General features: G+C 36.1%; 1 protein-coding gene across 1 annotated transcript; it reads right to left on the bottom strand.

Moving 5' to 3' along the window:
* Positions 1 to 91: 91 nt before the first annotated feature.
* On the bottom strand, positions 92 to 11009 carry psmd14 (proteasome 26S subunit, non-ATPase 14). Its single transcript, XM_058790770.1, has 11 exons — positions 10907 to 11009; positions 10272 to 10328; positions 7721 to 7792; positions 7266 to 7385; positions 6700 to 6770; positions 6453 to 6603; positions 2529 to 2636; positions 2339 to 2413; positions 2128 to 2253; positions 1913 to 1975; positions 92 to 322 (listed from the first exon to the last, which is right to left on the bottom strand). The coding sequence occupies exons 2-11, from the start codon at positions 10317 to 10319 to the stop codon at positions 224 to 226; spliced, it is 933 nt and encodes a 310-aa protein (XP_058646753.1). The 5' UTR covers positions 10320 to 10328; positions 10907 to 11009; the 3' UTR covers positions 92 to 223.
* Between the last annotated feature and the right edge of the window lie 10118 nt (positions 11010 to 21127).

Raw genomic sequence — 21127 nt, forward strand, 5'->3', positions numbered from 1 at the left:
TCCTTTAAGATCGACATTGTAAATCCATAATGAATCAATGAATGTGTTTTTTTTTTTTGTACATTTATATAGTTTAACAGTTGTTTTTCTTCACATGTACAACCTTCCCTTGATGTCCATAATGGAAAGACAACGGCATTACTGGAATTTTGTGTTTATTTCTTAAAAAGACAAAACAGTTGTAGAATATGAACATTTATGCACAGACAGAGAGAGACTGGAATCACTGGAACACAACTGTGTCCAACATTGCTGCGAGGCACTGAACGATATTGGATGTCATAAGAACATCCACATGCTCTTCCAAATGCCGTTTGGGATCCTACAAAGAGAAAGAGAATAGCAGGTCCATGAAGTCCTGTAAACCTCTGAGGCTACAAAAGTACGGCAGATATTTAGAACTGCTGCCACTGATGAGTATTTGCCAGGTCACCAACAGTTTTACAGTAAATACAGCAACAAACCACCAACTAGGGGTGGACGATTTAGAAATGTAGAAGTGTGTCAACCGGTAGAGATTTTAAACTATCGTCTCTATTACTATCTAAAACGTATCATTTGCATGCCTTTTAGGCTTTGCGGTTTAAAAACAAATAATTTTAAGCTGTTGAAATGCAATCATCAGCAAAAGAGAAGATGAAGCGCAGGAGTATTGAGTTATTATTGCTGCTTTATAGGCCTTGAAAGTTAAAATATACATACTTTTGTGTGTCAAAATTCCCATCTTTGAAAGTATCCTCGGAAACACAGTAGGTCTAACAGAATCCGGGCAGCTCTTAAAGTGACAGCAGTCTAATATTCCTACTGTCTGTCATCCACGTTAATCAAACAACAAAAGAGAGAAAATCTCTCACAGCTAAATCACTTTTGTAACTTTATAATAAGAAATGTGCACTATAAAAAATGACCGTGATTTTAATGGTAAAAAACTGTGAAAATGCCACAGTAAAAACCTGTTAAATGGTTAACGGTAAGTTCCTGTAAAATTTACAGGGGAAAACCGTAAATTGACGTTCCCAGAATTCCCTGCGTTGCATTTAAAATTTTGTTTGAATTTGATGTTTTTTCTTTAAAATAACTATGCTGCTTCTCAGTTTTTTCTTATCAGTTAGGTTTATTAGGGTTGTATGTTACATCTAATTTTGTTAAATTAATGTTTATAGCATATTTCAGTTTAATGAGTCTCACCATGATGGTGTTTAGTGTTTGTGTGAATGGCACTGTGCACCTTCTACATATGTTATTATTTAAAAGCTGCTTGTGATGGGCTATGGTTCATCATGTGACTTTCTCATCACCACCTGCATTTGGTGGTTATCAGTGTATTTCAAAGGTACAAAACAAACAGTTTTGTTATCAGTACTTTAATAGGTTGGTATATCAGTTAATGAAATTACGGTATTTAACTGTAAATTTAAGTTAAAACCGTAAAACCTAAAATGTTGTTACCGTATTTTTTATGGTAGAATTCCGGCAACCACAGCTGCCATTTTTTTACCGTAAATTTTACGGAACTTTTTTTTACAGTGTGTGTTTAATTTACACAGTGAAGAATATGCAGTTAATTATTTTATACAATGTATTTAGTATTTCGTATTTATTTGTTCTACAATGTTTTTGTCCTATTGCTTACATATGCTTATTTAATCACTGACTGTTTGCTTGTCTTCAGTGAGTTTATTATTATTTTTTTTTAATTTAGGCTAGTATTACACTGGTGACAAGAATTATGAAATTTCTATGGTATCAAACATTTTGATATAATACATTATTTAAAGCAAAAATAAGTATCTTGTGATATATATCGTTACCATGCAATACAATTATTCATATCGTGACATTAAGATTTCGGTCATATCCCTCACCCCTACCACCAACAATATAAAGATAAAAACAAGAACGAACTAATAACCTGTTTTCCAACGTTCTTAATGGCAAGTTGCTCAGGAGTCATCTTGTCCTCTTCCTCTACAGCCTGAGGGACAAAAACAAAATAGGAAAAAAAAAAAAAAAAAAAATTATTATATTTCACAAAAACTTTGAATTAAATAAACAAAAAATATCCTACAGAAAAGCTGCATTTCAGACTTGAGAACAAGAATCCGATGTTCTTGTGCTTTTTCTTACCTTGTTGTAGTTCTTGGCCAGTTCAAGCATCTCTTTGACGATGGTCTCGTTAAGTTTGCAGTGTTCACTGTAATCCTGCAGGGTCAGACCCTCCATCCAGCTTTTCTTATGGAGGTTCAGCAACATCTGAACACAAACAAACACTATGACTGTCTAGTTACAACAAATGAAGAACGAAAAGCATGTTTAAACATTATCTACAAGTTCAAACCTTCTGTTCCAATTCATTCTTCCTGTAGTTAATGGTAATGGAGTAATAATGTCTGTTGAGTCCATGAATCAAAGCCTGCAGAAGAGAAACAACTCTTAATATAATAAAAAAACAATATATGACAAAAACTCCACTTTTTAGAAAAAAGTAAAAATACTATTTATTGTACAGAGGCGTTTATAAAATGAACCTGAATAGAGGGCTTGTTGAGGTGTCCAAGATTAGAAGTGGTTTGACGTGGCTCGTGACCCAGTACCATCATATTGGCATTTATTAGCCTGAAAGCATCAATCACAACCTGGAGAGGAACAATAAAATGTGGCATTCATGTTACTTCAGCAAATCAATGGTTTATAAAAAATATGTATTTTTAATGCATTATGGGAGCTACAAAGAAACCTCACTCTGTTTCTAGAGAGTGAGAGGACACCAGCAAATAAAATCTGATCTAAAATCTGATTTAATCCAAAGAAATAAAAGATTTACAATAAGAGCATAGGCTTTGCAACAACAGCTAATGCTTTGTGCTGTCACATCACATATGCGATGACAGCACACCTGAGCTCACACACAGGTCAGATCTGCCCACGTGAACGCTGTACAGCAGAGCAACCGTCACACACAGATACATCACAGCCACACACATAATAGAGGAGAGGTGACAGATGGTTTAAGGTGGTGACAATATAAACCTCTTTTCCACCATCGGGCCGAACAGCTCTAGTTGCAAAACCATTCTCAGCCAGTTTAGATTTCTCCTGTGGTTCTACAAATTCAGACTGTATATTACTTTTAAGACAGCCTGATACTGTACACAATAAAACATTGAGTATTAATGAGTTAGATAGCGTAACATACCTTGCTGATGGACAAATGGTGTGACGAATAATAATGAACTATACTAGAAAAACCATCATTTCGTCGCTACAGGCGTTCCAACAGCAAGGTTGGGGACTCTTAACTAACTGTGATGGGAAAACTGTGCTGGGAATGGCTTCTAATTGTACTGTGTGTTAATTAGATATGCAAAGCTTTAAAGCACTTACAGAGGTATACAAAAGAAAAATAAGTGGATGAGAGAAATAAAATAATACAAATGTTTAAAAAAAGAGAAGGAAGAAAAAGGAGGAAAAAAAAAACTCCCTTCTATTTAGTAGATAAGTGATGTTTCAACAGTCTATATTCAAGATGACAGATACATAATTTATATAATATGTGACCCTGGACCACAAAACCAGTCATAAGTGTCAATTTTTCAAAATTGAGATCTGAAAGCTGAATAAGCTTTCCATTGATGTGCGGTTTGTTAGGATCGGATGATATTTGGCTGAGATACAACTATTTGAAAATCTGGAATCTTGAGGGTGCAAAAAAAATCTAAATATTGAGAAAATCGCCTTTAAAGTTGTCCAAATGAAGTTCTTGGCAATGCATATTACTAATCAAAAATTAAGTTTTAATATATTTACAGTAGGAAATTTACTAAATATCTTCACGGAACATGATCTTTACTTAATATCCTAATGATTTTTGGCATAAAAGAAAAATTTATAATTTTGACCCGTACAATGAATTTTTGGTTATTGCTACAAATATACCTGTGCTACTTATGACTGTTTTTTTGCTTTAGGGTCACATATGTGCGTGTGTGTATTGTGTAGATTTTTATGTATATATAAATACACACACATTATACGTATATATGTAACTATATACCTTTACATTTATATAATCATTTTACATTTATATAATCAGAAAATATAACTTTAGATATTAATTATATTACCGTGGCCCATTTCCAAAATTAAAGAGATTCTGATGTGGACAGGTTTTTTCAGCATAAAATGACCAGCAATACAAGACTGAATAAATTAATAGAATGAATAAAGAAGACTAAATAATAAAGTTGCATTAAAACTTTTATTACTTCAAAAACTGACTCATTACATCATACCTTGTATCACATGCATAGTAATCAGTTTATAGACCATTTTTAATTAGACTCTTCTCACCAGAAGATCTCAGGTACACAAAACACCTAAGCTACTGATTTTAAATAATTTTATGAAGAACACAAAAGGCCGTTTAAAAAAAAAAGCCCTGGACCAAATCACAATGATGGGATTTTTGATGGAGTTCTTGTCTTGGACAAAAGAGTGTTAAATAGGGAAGCGGATTGTGTAGAAAGTACCGATCACACACACACACACACACACACACACACACACACAGTAACACCTCTTGAACCCCGGGGCCTTGTTAGATCCTGACTGAACCAACTGGTGTAAAATCCTGCAGTGTCCCACATCTGTGTTAAAGGGGACGTTCCCTTTGCCGGTGTTCTGTCGATTTGTGCTACACAGTCAGATTTTGCAACCTCCCATTAAAACAGTAGGTAGTACAATTCGACAAAGAAAAATGCTACCTGAAAAAATTATGGTTTATTAACGCCTACACCTACCCCAACCCTAAACCTACCCTTACGGTAATGCAAATACAGTAATTATGTGTTATTCGCGGTTGTGGCTAGAAGTGATACAGCTACGGCCGGAAACCAACAATAAATGATTTTTTCTACCTATTAGATTGTGTTTTATTAACGTCTACACTAACCCTAAACCTATCCCTTACAGTAATGATTGTTGTTCGACATGAGAAAAAGGACGCAATATTGATGTGCGCATGCGCAGTAAGCCCTGGTAGGACAATCTGATGGGTAGGATAAAATGTCAGGACACCGGGATGTGTGATGTGATGCTCGGAGGGTGTATTATCATCAAGCACAGGAGAAAGACAGATAGGCCATGTAGTGCTGACACCATGAAGAACTCACAACACTCATACTGTGTTCATAGAGAGACGAGATGATACTCGGAGGTGTGGGATATGAATATTTTAAAATGGAAAACAAACAAGTGCAAGGCAGCAATGAAACCTTTCAGGTCAAATGCTTCAACCAAAGTTAAAGTTCAACTAAATGTTTTATTGCCTATCACCATCCCTGACTAAATATGATTAAATAAAATAAATAAAGATAAAATAAGTAAATTAAATTATTAGTCAATGACTCTGCACATAAATAATAATTATTATTTTAATAGATTTAGAATGTAAGCATCATTCAATAAAATGTACACTGCCTTTTGGTGTTTTTTCTTGTTGTTTTGGAAAGAAGTCCCTTATGCCCACTAAAGCTACATTTATTTGAGCAAAAACACTGCAACCAAAAATAGCATTATTTTGAAATATTAATACTATTATTATCTATCATAATATACCTTAAAATGTCATTTATTCCTGTGATGCAAAGCTCAATTTTCAGCATCATTACTCAAGTCATCAGTCAGTGTCACATCATCCTTCAGAAATCATTCAAAATATGATGTGCTGCTCAAGAACTATTTCTTACATTATCATATTTCTGTTTATTCATTTTTTGCAGTATTCTTTAAAGAATAGAAAATTCAAAACAGTTGTATTTATTTGCAACAGAAATTTTATAATGTCTTTAATGTCACTTTTGATCAATTTAACGCATCCTTGCTGAATAAAAAAAATTTTTTTTGTTTTTTTTAATCTTATTTACCCTAAACTTTTGAACAGTAAATGCATTTATACATGCAAGTTATTATTGGTAAGGCTTGAAAAATATTTACATCAAATTGATATCATAATGCCTTTTTTAGGGCATGTAATAAATACTGAGTATATCTGCACAGCATGTCATTTGCTGCCTCTCTTTTTATTATTTGGTAATGCCCCTATCCTTTTGCTATAATGCCTTCTCTTATAATACCCTCTTTTCCTGTTCCTATTCCCTACTCAGGGCTGATGGGAGAGATGAAGTCCTCACACTATCTCACGTGCTTCAGAAGGTGCTAACAGAGCTCAGCGACAAACAGTCCTGGAACAGACTTCCAGGCATTCTCACACCCTGACAGGAAGTGTGAGCGCACATTCACACATACAGAAGAAAAGAAAGTTCTCTGAATTTCTGAACAATGCGTGTGTGCGAAGCATTAATATATGTAAGGAGCAGGTGACCCCAAAATAAAAAACACTTTAAAATAACGATCAATTTCTTTAAAATAACTGTATGTTCATGGACTGTTACCTTTCCCTTGACACTCTGGATGGGATCGACCACTACTGCGACAGCGCGTTCCGACAGCGCCTCAAAACTCTGCTGTGTGTTAATGTCCACGCCTGACAACCAGCAGCCAAAACCAGGGTGACTGTGGTACCAGCCCACCACCATCTCAGGCCTACAACACAGAGATCACAAACCCTCATCATCTGACATGATCAAGATATTCATCTCAAAACAGAAGTTCGATTTTCACCTTCACTCATCCTCTCACCTTCCTGTCTGCTTTAACATGTCCAACATCTTGGCTTGAAAAACAGGGTCCACGGCCTCAACGCTCACACCCTGTCAACAGAACAAACACCTAGAATCATTATAAGAATAAAAAAAATATATTCCTGTATGGGTTCTGTATGAGTGATATCACACAAGCAAGTGTGCGGTTTTCCTGAATATCAGCATGTGAGCGTGATTGGAAATGTGATATTGATTTTATGCAACAGTTCAACAGACAAGAAGTTAATACCGAGTGAGTTATATTTTAGACAATATTGTCTGTTTTTTTCCTGTTAGGCCAACAAAAAGAGCTCCAAACAAAGTCGGAGCAGAACATTTGTGCGTCTCAGAGCAACACTGCGGTGTTTTTAAACAAATCAATTTAATTGGTCACTCATTAAATGGCAGTTTTAGTGTCATATTTATTTATCCATGACAGGTCTAACCAAAGTACCAGCACAAAAACCCATGCAGCAAAATACTGTTTAATTATTCCAATAATATAGAGACACCACTTTTTGTCGATATCGCACACCCCTAGTTGCTAAGCAATTTCTCACTCACCGTTCCTGACTGCGGCATGGCAAACACGTCAATCACACGTACGGTGTAATCGTCCACAAACTCTCCCAGCATCAGACCCATGACTTCCATGGGCACACCAGCACGGCCATGTTTCAGCATCTACACACAAACAAAGACATGGATTGAGAGAGTGAAACAAATTGCAGTGCTTCTTCTGATAATGAAGACATTTAACTTAATGCTTGTGCTCAGACAGCAATCACAGGGCAAAAAATGTTTTTGGCCTCAAATGAGTCTAATCATACACCCATAATAGCAATATATGGTATAAATATGGTATAAATGCAGTAACAGAATGAAACTAAAACTGTGACAACAGCACCATGATATAAACCAAACCAGGAGAAATTAACCATTACAGTTAAACTATATTTTGCAGTGTGAGAACAGGTGAAGGATAACGTGTGAGAAAGAGGAACCATGTGTATCCTGACCTTCAGCAGGGCGAGTGAGGAGATGTACACCTGTTCAGCTGTGTCCACAGCGGGGGCATCTGTGGGAGGACCCTGCAGAAAATACACGCTCCAGATGAGTCAAATCTCTTCAACAAGACACTGCTTATATTTGTCACAAGCCGATTTGACCAATCAAATCAAGCCAATCATTCCAAAGATATGGATTTTTGATTTTAAAGTAAAGTAATCCTCTTTGATATCAGGAATGGAATTGTTACTAGTGAAAATGGCTATTTTTGATTTTAAAAAAAACAACAACATTCCATAAAAAAAAAAAAAAATCTTACCAAAACATTTCCACTAAAAAAGAATTTCTGATATCAAAAATTCTAAATGTGAGTTCCTGATATAAAACACTCGCAGACATGCAGTTTTTGAAATGAAAAACTGAATTTTATTTTATTTATTTTTAATTATTATTGATTATCAAATACTAACTAGTGAAACTGAATAGTTAATATCAAAAATACATATCCTGGCAATTAACCTGCATTAAATCCATTTACCGTTTACTTTCTAGCTAGATACAGGTTTAAGACCCATCAGTAGAGCATATGAATTTAAAATCATAGTGACTCAAATTAATACATGTAATAATTACAAAATCAGAGACCCAAACTTTGACGCATTGAAGTGGATGTTAATACCAGGTGTCAACAGCATTGTTAATTAGTCTGCTTATAAAACACCTACTAAAACAGTTAGAAGGCTAATGTGACCGGTGGCTCTTAAAGAAATGTGATGGTAATGAATGCAATAAATTTGTAAACAAATTTAATAAATATAAATATATATAATAAAAAGAAAGCCTTTTTTGTAAACAAATGGTTATTTTTTGTTGTAGATGAACAGTTTTTTACAGATATTTTATATGACAAAGCTGTTTATATCCAAACAATTTTTATTAACAGAAACTAAGAGTGTTGATAAATTAACAGTTATTTAGAAATTTAAAGAACCGTATGTTGTTCAAAAATTGAAGGTAGAAAATAGTAGAAAAATAATTGCGGTTTACTGTGCAATTTAATTCCATATAGATTTGAGATTGATCGTTTGAATATATTAATAATAATTTATTTAGATATTTAAGTTATCCTGTAGAGGAAGGAATATATTATCTGAGGGGGAGGGAATGAATCAAATCAAAAGTGGCAGGAGATCTGGACACAAGTGCAGGTGCAGGACATGTTCACAGATTGAGAGATGTCGACTGCTATCATAGTCTGATTGACAGCCGACACCAAAAGTGTAGCATTGATGCCGTGGAGATGCTCGATTAACAGATGGATGAAAAGCTATCTTGCAAAGTCTATCCATCAGCTTGGGGAACTTGTTTTTGAGATTTAGTGACCCTTGAGTAATTGTCATGTACACATTATATGTACCTCAATTATCATAAAATACACAAACATAAGACCATATGGATGTGTGTGAACATCAACCAGCCAATCAAAAGTCTAGATGAATCCAATCAACACTTTACGACAATCAATTTTGTGTGAAATATTCTCATCTTTTAAACACAAAGCATGTGCGCAGCTGTAGACGGAAATAGGAGTATGAGAGCAGCACGATTGAATAGAAAGGAATCATGGGTGTTTTTTCCTCTCACTCTCTTCTGTGCTGACTGCTGGAGTGGGGTGTGAATCAGAGGGAGGCAGCCTGTTATTGGAAGTGTTAATTGGCAGAGAGAGCTGAGAGATGTATCTCTACCCATCACGCACACAGACATCTCACATACTGCCTCCCCCTCAACGACACCACCCAAAAAAAGCACCTGACACATTTATGCTCACATAAAAAAAAAATCAGCAGCACAGGATTTTCTCTGCTATTTTCAGCACAAAATAGTCTTATTCTTTAATTATATTCACTACCGTTCAAATGTTTGGGGTGGGTAAGATTTTTTTAGTGTTTTCAAAAGAAGGCAAAAACAGAAGGTAAAAGTAATTTTGTGAACAATTATTGCAATTTAAAATAGCTGTTTTTATTTTAATATATTTTACAATGTAATTTATTACTTTAGCGGCAAAGCTGAATTTTCAGCTTCATTACTTAGTTTTCAGTGTCACATGATCCTACAGAAATCATTCTTATAAGCTGCTTAATATTTTGGTGCAAACTGTGACCATTTAAGGATTGTTTCATGAATATAAAGCTCAAAAGAACAGATTTATAAAAAAATTTTAAAAAATGTTTTGTAACATTGTAAATGTCTTTACCATCCTGTCATTTTAATGTATCCTTGCGGAACGTAACTATTAAATTCTTTTAAAAAATCTTTCTGACCTCAAAATATTTGAACGTTAGTGTAGCAGCGTATTTTCTATTGACAGCAAGCTGGGCAGGACATATTGAAGGGTCTTTTTAATGAAATGTGAACTGTGAAAATGAACTGTGTGTGATGGCAGGTGTAGTAAACATCAGTGTAGATATGCTGTGTGATGCAATCTTCAGCATTCAGCCTGTCACTCACAGATGCTGCTATAGAAAACATCATGTTTATTAAATACATCTCTATAAATATTACCTGGCTGAGTCCGGGCATTCCCCCTCCAAGCCTCAAAAGCCGGTCCATTCTTTAGATCTAGACAAATATAAACAAGCAGTTGTCTTTAGTTCACAAACTTCAGTCTTTTCATATTAAAAGACCTGGGCACGTTTCTGATTGTTGCTGATTCATGAATATTCACATTGTGGGTATTGAAAAACACCAAAATTTCCTAATGAACTGTTTTCAAAGTGTAACTTACAAAAATATTCAGATGTCAACTCCTAAAATTAAAATCACTATGAGCTTTTTTATGATATACAAAAATCAGAAACAGAAGGTTTTCACTGCCAAACCTCAGACTGCTAGCATGCTAAGCTATTTAGCATAGTGCTATTTACACATACTCCTATGTAACCTGTGAGCACATAAACAACAGGAAAACGACCATTTGTAAACTTAAAACAGGCTATGAAATAATAGAAAATAGCTTTGAGTTTACACATTTAAAACTTCATTTAATCTCCAAACAACTGTAAGAGGCTAATAATGCTACAGAGACTAAATCACTCAACAACATACTAAAAGTGTTTAATCACAGAAACATCCTCTCGGACAATACTATATGACACAAAAAAATAGTTTTATGACAGTAAATATGTATTATTTTTTACCTGTGCAATAAGAAAGAGATAATGTGTGAGCGCCTTCTGAGTTTCAGCCCGACTACAATGAATCAGCCAGAATTACCACCGTGAAACGTACCACAACATGGTTATACAGCGCAGAGACCTGGGATTTTCAAAATAAAAGTTCCTTAAACACTTAAATCATTTTCAGAATTTAGCGCCAGATAGTCTATATTTCAGTATATTTAATAATACAAATTAAAATATGATGAAACACACACACACAAAGAAATTAATATATACAGTGGTGGAAATGTCCATAATTCACTGGGGACTCAAGCTATTTGGGGGATTATAAATAGATTATTTATAATCTATAATAACATTTATTAACAACGTATTTAATATTTTCTCTAAAATATCTTGTATATTTAGACAAGCACCTGCAATTCTGGCCAAATTAAAGATACGTAGTGTGTGAATTTGCACATATTACTTTGCAAAAACGTTTGCAGTTAGTTTTTAATATTACATTCTTGAGAACTCTATGCTTACATTTCTTTCCTACTTAAAAAAATAAAAAAATAAAAAATAGGAACAGACCTTCTGATCAATGACAGGAGGGTCATTCCTGGGATTCGGTAACATTTCAACTTTTTCAACTTCTAAATACCCCACATCATTAGGCACATATCAAACCTCCAAAAAATATTCATCATATTTTAATATATCATATTCAAAATATCATATTTTCCCACCTCGGGCATTAAAGACCTTTTATCAATTTGAGTTTTTTCCAGCTTTTTTTTCTCAACCCTGTAACGGACAAAATGGGATTGGTTTAAAAAGGATTTTATACAGAAATTGTTATAAAACAAACATCTACCTACTGCTCTTGTGTCCCTGATAACAATTTAGTGATAACATTTATCATCATTTTCACATTTTTATAGGACTGAAGCTAAAAATACACAAATTATGTGTCTACAGTCTCTTTATTTTTGTAAAAAATATTTTTAATTTAAAATTTTAACTAAAAACACAATTTTATTGTTTTAGCCCTTAACATGTCAGATGGTAATCAGCAAGAAATACTTTTGTTCTTAACTGTCTTCCCTATATTTTTCTAAAAATATTAATGTGACAAGGTATGATGGGGTTGAAGACTGTAACACATTTGAAGAGATACATTGCCTTAAATTACAATTTTTGGTTTTGTTTCTCTCTCATATTGTCCCCTTGTTTCTGGGTCAACATATCTGCATGGCCAACATTGTCTTTCTGCTGCAAATGTGGGCACAATTTCTGATGTATGATGCTTGTCCATGTTTAAGTGGACATATTATGTCAAAAATTCTATTTAAAACAAAAATATGAGTTGTCATGATTTTGAAGTATATATATTTACTGAAACCATAACTATTTTATATTTTTTCATTAAAATTATTAATAAATGAAGCAAATAACTCAACCCTGTCACAAGTTTACAACCCTGTAACAATGAGAAATACATATATTTGTGACAGGGTTGTGGTTTTTCAAACAAAATGGCCACTGCTGCTCATGTAGCATAGGAGAGTAGACCATATATGGCAGCAATAAAATAAACACATTGCATATACTTATGAATGAAAATAAAATGTTGTAAAAGTAATAATTTTCCATCTTAATTTTATATACCGGTGTTGAGTTGTTAAGCTTGACAGTACCCTCCCTGACTATAACATGCCTCAAAAATATGAATAAAAAGTATGATATCACTAACCATTTGCTGCACCATAAAGAGACCTGGATGAAGTCACATATGAGTGGAGACTAAATTATTATGGGCGAAGAATGGTTAGTGTGACGGGGTTGAGTTCAGACTGAGAGACATAACTTTACAGTCTGTTTTGTTATCAAATATTTTGCATTTTTTTAGAAAATATTTTTTACAAGAAAGGAACACAAGTAAATGCTTACATTGTTGCCAAAAATCACAGACACTATTGACATTTTGTTATTAATTTTCTAAGTACAAACTCAGGGACATTACAAAATGCTTGGTTCACAATAGATATAAGACATTATTTTATGCTAAAAATATAAAAATGCACTAATTATTTTTATTAATTATAATGGGCATCCCAAAGTTTTGTGAAAAGCTTCTAACAATTCATTTTGGTGAACCACCACTTTAGAAACTCTGGGGGACTGAAATATTACCGAATCCCAGGAATGACCCAGAAATTAACCTTTCTATTGATATTTGAGTCCTTAAAGTTTTTTTTTGTTGTTTTTTTTTGTAATGCCATTTTTCTAACTTTATTAAATGTATGTCATCTTTTGTGCCAAAAAAAATAGATTTATAAACGTATCAAATTTTTTTATTAAATAATAAATTAAATGAAAATAATAAGATATAACAGAAGAATAAGTTTCCAGTCAAATGAAATCAGCATCAACAATTCATCTTTGCATGGCACAGAAGAGCACAAATGTGGCATTAAGCAATATTTACAGAATTTAAGAAATTTTTGACAAGACTCATTAATGCATCTCATAATAACAATGTTATGAGATTAATGTTTTAAATATATAAATTTCAATGAATTAAATGACTTTAAAAATTAAACAGAAACCGCCAGTAGGTGGCATCAAGTCACTGTCTTTGTCACTGAATCATTCATTCAATCGATTCGTTCAAACGGCTGATTCATTTAAGAACGAAGCAAGTGACTCTCTTTATGAATGGGTCATTGAATCATTGACTCACTAGATTTGTTCAAAAGCAAAGATTCATTCATAAACGAAACAGCGCTGTGCAGAGGCTCAGCTGTGACTTTGTTTTTTAAATATATTTTTGTTGACGAAATAGAGCAAAATAGACAACAGTGTTCCTAAAATGTAAGTCACTTAATATTAACTAATTTGTATAAAATCAAAAACTGTTGTATAAATTCAATTTCACATTTGCAAACTCTCATTAAAAAGCTGTTACCCTCCGTTCGTGGCTATCTCACAAACTTCTATTTTAATGAATGAAGCTCTCTACACTGCACACTTAATATATTATTTACATCTCTCTACACTTTGTTTGTTACAATGAATGACAACAACTGCAGTCTGCCTTCACGGTCTGTGCTGTGAGGAGCAGGACGCGCAGCGATAGAGGAGCATTTCTATTGGCTGCAGTCTGCAGGTATTAAATGGCAAAAGACAGCATTGCGCAGCGAACCATAAACACAGCGCTACGTTTATATGCAGAACTGGGTTCGCTTTCGTAGTCTTTTGAATGAATAAAATATAGAAATCACTTTAATTTCCAAATAGTTGGAAATGAAACGCCGTTCCCCCTCGAAATTCTCTAATCTTCTATTCAATTCTAATTGTTTACTATATTTCGCTGGTTTTTACAGAGGCACATTTTCACTTTTGTTTCCTCTTCTCCATCCAGGCAATTTTGACACCTAGCAGGACATTCAGCCCCCTGCTTCGCGACTCACAATCCAGCCGCACTCATCCACTGTGAGGTTCACATGACCTCAGATGATCAATGCAGAGAATAACATCTAATAATTGCGTGACAACAAAGAAACATCTGTTCATGATGAACCATAATCAACAACTTTATATTAGATAATTTAGAATGAAGCTTAAAGACATTGTTTGTTGTTTCACTTGGATGTTATAAAGTGTAAAACGATATTAAAAATATGAGAAATTTGTTATTTTATTTTTATGATTTTATTGTTTTTATTTTGAAACTGGAAACACAGGAAATATTGTAGTATTTTTCAACAACATTTAATTAACAAAATATATGATCTAATATAAAATATACATATATTTTGTGATTTAAGATTCTAGTTCAATTAAATATCCAAATTCATGACATGACAATACATTTGTTGCTACATAAATTAGATACACAAATTCCATTCATGTTTTTGCTGCATGTGTCCAATACAGTTGAAGTTCTTAAGATATTATTTTTGTCTCACTCCAGTCTCAAATATGAACAACGAGACAGTTTCCTCACAAAACAGTGACATTCAGCTCATTCGGTGATATAGATGTTATGAGAAATAAAAACCACTAGATGGAAGACTTGAGATGTGATTAAGTAGGCTGTGTTTCCCTTTGCTGGCTAATGTGAGTGTAGTGTTGTGTTTATCTGCACTAGAGGGCGCTATGAGCAGCAGGTTGAGCAGCAGCGCTGAGACGCTTGGCTCTCGCCGGGTTCAGTGGCGGAGCCTGTAATCCAAGCTACTGGGAGGCTGAGGCTGGCGGATCACTTGAGCTCAGGGCTTCTGGGCTGTAGTGGACTATGTCGATCGGGTGTCCGCACTAAGTTCGGTATCGATATGGTGCTCCTGGGGGAACTCGGGACCACCAGGTTGTCTAAGGAGGGGTGAACCGGCCCAGGTCGGAGACGGAGCAGGTCAAAGCCCCCGTGCCGATCAGTAGTGGGATCGCACCTGAGAATAGACACTGCAGTGCAGCCTGAGCGATACAGCGAGACCCAGACTTTTCTTAAATAACTTACAGGATAACTAATGTTTTAATGCAAGGGTTCCCAAACTCGGTCCTGGAGGGCCGGTGTCCTGCAGAGTTTAACTCCAACTTGCCTCAACACACCTGCCGGGAAGTTTCTAGTATGCCTTGTAAGAGCTTGATTAGCTGGTTCAGGTGTGTCTAATTGGGGTTGGATCTAAACTTTGCAGGACACCGGCCCTCCAGTTCCGAGTTTGGGCACCCTTGTTTTAATGCAACCTTCATAACAATAAAATTTGATGACAAAAATGTTATTTTAAATAAAAATTGTTCCCATGTATTCAGCGCCAATAGCCTCACGGGCAGCGCACAGACATATAGGAGTTGCGCTTCGGGTGTCCTGAGTTCGAGTCCCAGATTGGGGACTGTTCCCGATCCCGTCCTATTTTGTCTCACACTTCACTTCTGTCAATACTTAACCGTCATATCAAAATAAAGGCCAAAAATAAATTTTAAAAAAGAATTATCCCTAGGTAAACTCTTTAATTAATACATTTTTCAATTCCATACAGCTGCTTTTGGATTTACCCCAATTTTTAGGTTTGCATAATTGATTCTGTTAAGTTCCTGTTAAACACTCTGAAGCTGCTTTGAAACAATCTGTTTTGTATAAAAGACTTAAATAAACATAAAGGTGTCTTTAAGATGTGCAGGTTGTTGCATCATTTACTTATTGTAACATGAGCATTAAGCGATATACTATACAAATCTCAACTGCTTGATTGTTATTATTCTTAAAAATAAATATTTTTACCATGAAAAATATATTTAAAAACTTTTTTGAAAATGATTAAGATTGTACAGACATTTATTCAAGGCCGGGGACCGTTTGCATAAAAGGTTAAGACTAGTCTTAAAAGTTAGTCAGCTGATTTTTTTCTTCAAGACTGGTCATAATGTTTTTTAATTCAGTTACATAAAATGTAGATTAGTCTAAGTTGAATCCAAAAATAAGAATGATCGCCTTGACTAATTGCTCAGACTAGTCCTTAAGACACTGTAGAGGCTAAGTTTATGCAACTGGCCCCTGGCTGTTGTCGTCCGTTGCCTGTCGTGCTCTTCAGTTTTACCTGGTATTGTCATAACATTGGACTTTTGATCCTCAGATATAGCTCTCACGAGCTAAAAATGTTTTTAAATGTGGATGAAAAAAAAAAAAACTCTTCACCATCAGTTGCATTTTACCGTATTTAATTTTAAACACCATATTACTGTAACAACAAATACTGCTTAATTCAAGGATGCCAGAAGTATTTCTCATTGTTCACCAGTGCTTGAGTCCTCGATATCCACAGACTCTAAAGTAAGTTGTGATTTGATAAACTGAAAGAATACCGACCTTTATCTTGGAGATTAAAGCTTTGAAAATCTAACACTTGTGAAAATACAACAAAGATATCTCACTAGTTGGCTCTGCTCAGGCAGCTAATGTGAGTGTAGTGTTATGTTTATCTGCACTAGAGGGCGCTATGAGCAGCAGGTTGAGCAGCAGCGCTGAGACGCTTGGCTCTCGCCGGGTTCAGTGGCGGAGCCTGTAATCCAAGCTACTGGGAGGCTGAGGCTGGCGGATCGCTTGAGCTCAGGGCTTCTGGGCTGCAGTGGACTATGTCGATCGGGTGTCCGCACTAAGTTCGGTATCGATATGGTGCTCCTGGGGGAACTCGGGACCACCAGGTCGTCTAAGGAGGGGTGAACCGGCCCAGGTCGGAGACGGAGCAGGTCAAAGCCCCCGTGCCGATCAGTAGTGGGATCGCACCTGAGAATAGACACTGCAGTGCAGCCTGAGCAATACAGCGAGACCCAGACTTTTCTTAAATAACTTACAGGATAACTAATGTTTTAATGCATCCTTCATAACAAAAACTTGCTTTCAGGTAGTCGGCGCCAGTAGCCTCATGGACAGTGTGCAGATATATGAAGCTGTTGCTCTTCAGGCGTCTCGAGTTCGAGTCCTGGCTTGCGGACTTTTCCCGATCCCGTCCTATTTTCCCTCACACTTCATTTCCTGTCAATACTTAACTGTCCTATCAAAAGAAAGGCCAAAATGCCAAGAGTAAGTCTTAAAAAATTATCCCCAAGTAAACTCCTTTAATTAATCAACATTAAAAACTCCATACAGCTGCTTTTAGATTTACCTCATTTTTGAGGTTTGCATAATTGATTCTGTTAAGCTCCTGTTAAACACTCTGAAGATGCTTTGAAACAATCTGATTTGTATAAAATGCTAAAATAAACATGATGTGCAGGACATTGTATAATTTCCTCGTTGTAACATGAGCATATTAAGCGACATACTACACAAATCTCAACTGCTTGACTGTTATTATTCTTAAAAATGAAAATTTTTACCGTGAAACAATACATTCAAAAACTTTTTTGAAAATGATTAAGATTGTACAGACATTTATTCAAGGTGTGAGGAAAATGTTACACCATGTGACTTGTTAATAATTCTTAATACTCCATCCCTGTAGTCCCTCACTTCAGTGCACAATACTGTCAAAAGTGTGGCCAGATGATGATGTTTATTTAGTTTAGGCACATCTGGCTGTTTTCGTCCGCTGCCTGTCATCCTCTTCAGGTCGACCTGGCGTTGTCATTGAACTTTCAGTCTTTAGTTATTATCTCTCACAAGCTGAAAATATTTCTGGAGGGAAAATTACAAAAAAAAAAAAAAAAAAAGAAGGAGAAGAAGAAGTTCTTCACCATCAGTTGCATTTTACCATATTTCATTTTAAACACCATATATTAACAGTAAATACTGCTTTATTCAAGGATGCCGGAAGTATTTCTAATTTTTCACCAGTTCTAACTGCTTGAAGTAGTCCAAGGTATCCACAGAATCTCTCCAGTAAGGTGCGATTATTTGATAAACTCAACGAATCCCGACCTTTATCTGAGCATACTCCTCTCTTTCTGCAGTGGAACACAATTCCTCCCGTTTCAGTTCCTGCAGAACACATTTAGTTTGAGAGATGGATGAAATGACACGCATGTATGAAGAAAAAGATAAGACAGAGCTAAGTTATGGATGAGGCTCTAAAATGCATGTTTCAAATGTACAAAATGAATACAAAATACAGCCCTTGGTGGTCTACTCTCACAAATTATTTTGGGGGACTTCATTGCAAAAGTGGCCCTCTAGAAAATTCACAAACCAACAAAGATATCTCACTAGTTGGCTCTGTTCAGGCAGCTAATGTGAGTGTAGTGTTGTGTTTATCTGCACTAGAGGGCGCTATGAGCAGCAGGTTGAGCAGCAGCGCTGAGACGCTTGGCTCGCCGGGTTCAGTGGCGGAGCCTGTAATCCAAGCTACTGGGAGGCTGAGGCTGGCGGATCGCTTGAGCTCAGGGCTTCTGGGCTGCAGTGGACTATGTCGATCGGGTGTCTGCACTAAGTTCGGTATCGATATGGTGCTCCTGGGGGAACTCGGGACCACCAGGTCGTCTAAGGAGGGGTGAACCGGCCCAGGTCGGAGACGGAGCAGGTCAAAGCCCCCGTGCCGATCAGTAGTGGGATCGCACCTGAGAATAGACACTGCAGTGCAGCCTGAGCGATACAGCGAGACCCAGACTTTTCTTAAATAACTTACAGGATAACTAATGTTTTAATGCATCCTTCATAACAAAAACTTGCTTTCAGGTAGTCGGCGCCAGTAGCCTCATGGACAGTGTGCAGATATATGAAGCTGTTGCTCTTCAGGCGTCTCGAGTTCGAGTCCTGGCTTGCGGACTTTTCCCGATCCCGTCCTATTTTCCCTCACACTTCATTTCCTGTCAATACTTAACTGTCCTATCAAAAGAAAGGCCAAAATGCCAAGAGTAAGTCTTAAAAAATTATCCCCAAGTAAACTCCGTTAATTAATCAACATTAAAAACTCCATACAGCTGCTTTTAGATTTACCTCATTTTTGAGGTTTGCATAATTGATTCTGTTAAGCTCCTGTTAAACACTCTGAAGATGCTTTGAAACAATCTGATTTGTATAAAATGCTAAAATAAACATGATGTGCAGGACATTGTATCATTTCCTTGTTGTAACATGAGCATATTAAGCGACATACTACACAAATCTCAACTGCTTGACTGTTATTATTCTTAAAAATGAACATTTTTACCATGAAACAATACATTCAAAAACTTTTTTGAAAATGATTAAGATTGTACAGACATTTATTCAAGGCCGGGGACCGTTTGCATAAAAGGTTAAGACTAGTCTTAAAAGTTAGTCAGCTGATTTTTTTCTTCAAGACTGGTCATAATGTTTTTTTAATTCAGTTACATAAAAATGTAGATTAGTCTAAGTTGAATCCAAAAAATAAGAATGATCACCCCTTGACTAATTGCTCAGACTAGTCCTTAAGACACTGTAGAGGCTAAGTTTATGCAACTGGCCCCTGGCTGTTGTCGTCCGTTGCCTGTCGTGCTCTTCAGTTTTACCTGGTATTGTCATAACATTGGACTTTTGATCCTCAGATATAGCTCTCACGAGCTAAAAATGTTTTTAAATGTGGATGAAAAAAAAAAAAAAAAAAAACTCTTCACCATCAGTTGCATTTTACCGTATTTAATTTTAAACACCATATTACTGTAACAACAAATACTGCTTTATTCAAGGATGCCAGAAGTATTTCTCATTGTTCACCAGTGCTTGAGTCCTCGATATCCACAGACTCTAAAGTAAGTTGTGATTTGATAAACTGAAAGAATACCGACCTTTATCTTGGAGATTAAAGCTTTGAAAATCTAACACTTGTGAAAATACAACAAAGATATCTCACTAGTTGGCTCTGCTCAGGCAGCTAATGTGAGTGTAGTGTTATGTTTATCTGCACTAGAGGGCGCTATGAGCAGCAGGTTGAGCAGCAGCGCTGAGACGCTTGGCTCTCGCCGGGTTCAGTGGCGGAGCCTGTAATCCAAGCTACTGGGAGGCTGAGGCTGGCGGATCGCTTGAGCTCAGGGCTTCTGGGCTGCAGTGGACTATGTCGATCGGGTGTCCGCACTAAGTTCGGTATCGATATGGTGCTCCTGGGGAACTCGGGACCACCAGGTCGCCTAAGGAGGGGTGAACCGCCCAGGTCGGAGACGGAGCAGGTCAAAGCCCCGTGCCGATCAGTAGTGGGATCGCACCTGAGAATAGACACTGCAGTGCAGCCTGAGCGATACAGCGAGACCCAGACTTTTCTTAAATAACACAGGATAACTAATGTTTTAATGCAAGGGTTCCCAAACTCGGTCCTGGAGGGCGGTGTCCTGCAGAGTTTAACTCAACTTGCCTCAACACACCTGCCGGGAAGTTTCTAGTATGCCTTGTAAGAGCTTGATTAGCTGGTTCAGGTGTGTCTAATTGGGGTTGGATCTAAACTCTGCAGGACACCGCCCTCCAGTTCAGTTTGGGCACCCTTGTTTTAATGCAACCTTCATAACAATAAAATTTGATGACAAAATGTTATTTTAAATAAAAATTGTTCCCATGTATTCAGCGCCAATAGCCTCACGGGCAGCGCACAGACATATAGGAGTTGCGCTTGGTGTCCCGAGTTCGAGTCCCAGATTGGGGACTGTTCCCGATCCCGTCCTATTTTCCCTCACACTTCATTTCCTGTCAATACTTAACTGTCCTATCAAAAGAAAGGCCAAAATGCCAAGAGTAAGTCTTAAAAATTATCCCCAAGTAAACTCCGTTAATTAATCAACATTAAAAACTCCATACAGCTGCTTTTAGATTTA

Source organism: Onychostoma macrolepis, chromosome 11 (genome assembly GCF_012432095.1).
Source record: "Onychostoma macrolepis isolate SWU-2019 chromosome 11, ASM1243209v1, whole genome shotgun sequence".
In the NCBI taxonomy this organism is placed as follows: Eukaryota; Metazoa; Chordata; class Actinopteri; order Cypriniformes; family Cyprinidae; genus Onychostoma; species Onychostoma macrolepis.

Excerpts from the sequence above, each read along its gene's own strand:
- psmd14 (XM_058790770.1), bottom strand. The coding sequence starts at position 10,319 with ATGGACCGGCTTTTGAGGCTTGGAGGGGGAATGCCCGGACTCAGCCAG. Across the intron at positions 7,386-7,720 it reads CCTCACTCGCCCTGCTGAAG|ATGCTGAAACATGGCCGTGC; the intron begins GTCAGGATACAC and ends GTTTGTGTGTAG. Across the intron at positions 6,771-7,265 it reads CCATGCCGCAGTCAGGAACG|GGTGTGAGCGTTGAGGCCGT; the intron begins GTGAGTGAGAAA and ends TTCTGTTGACAG.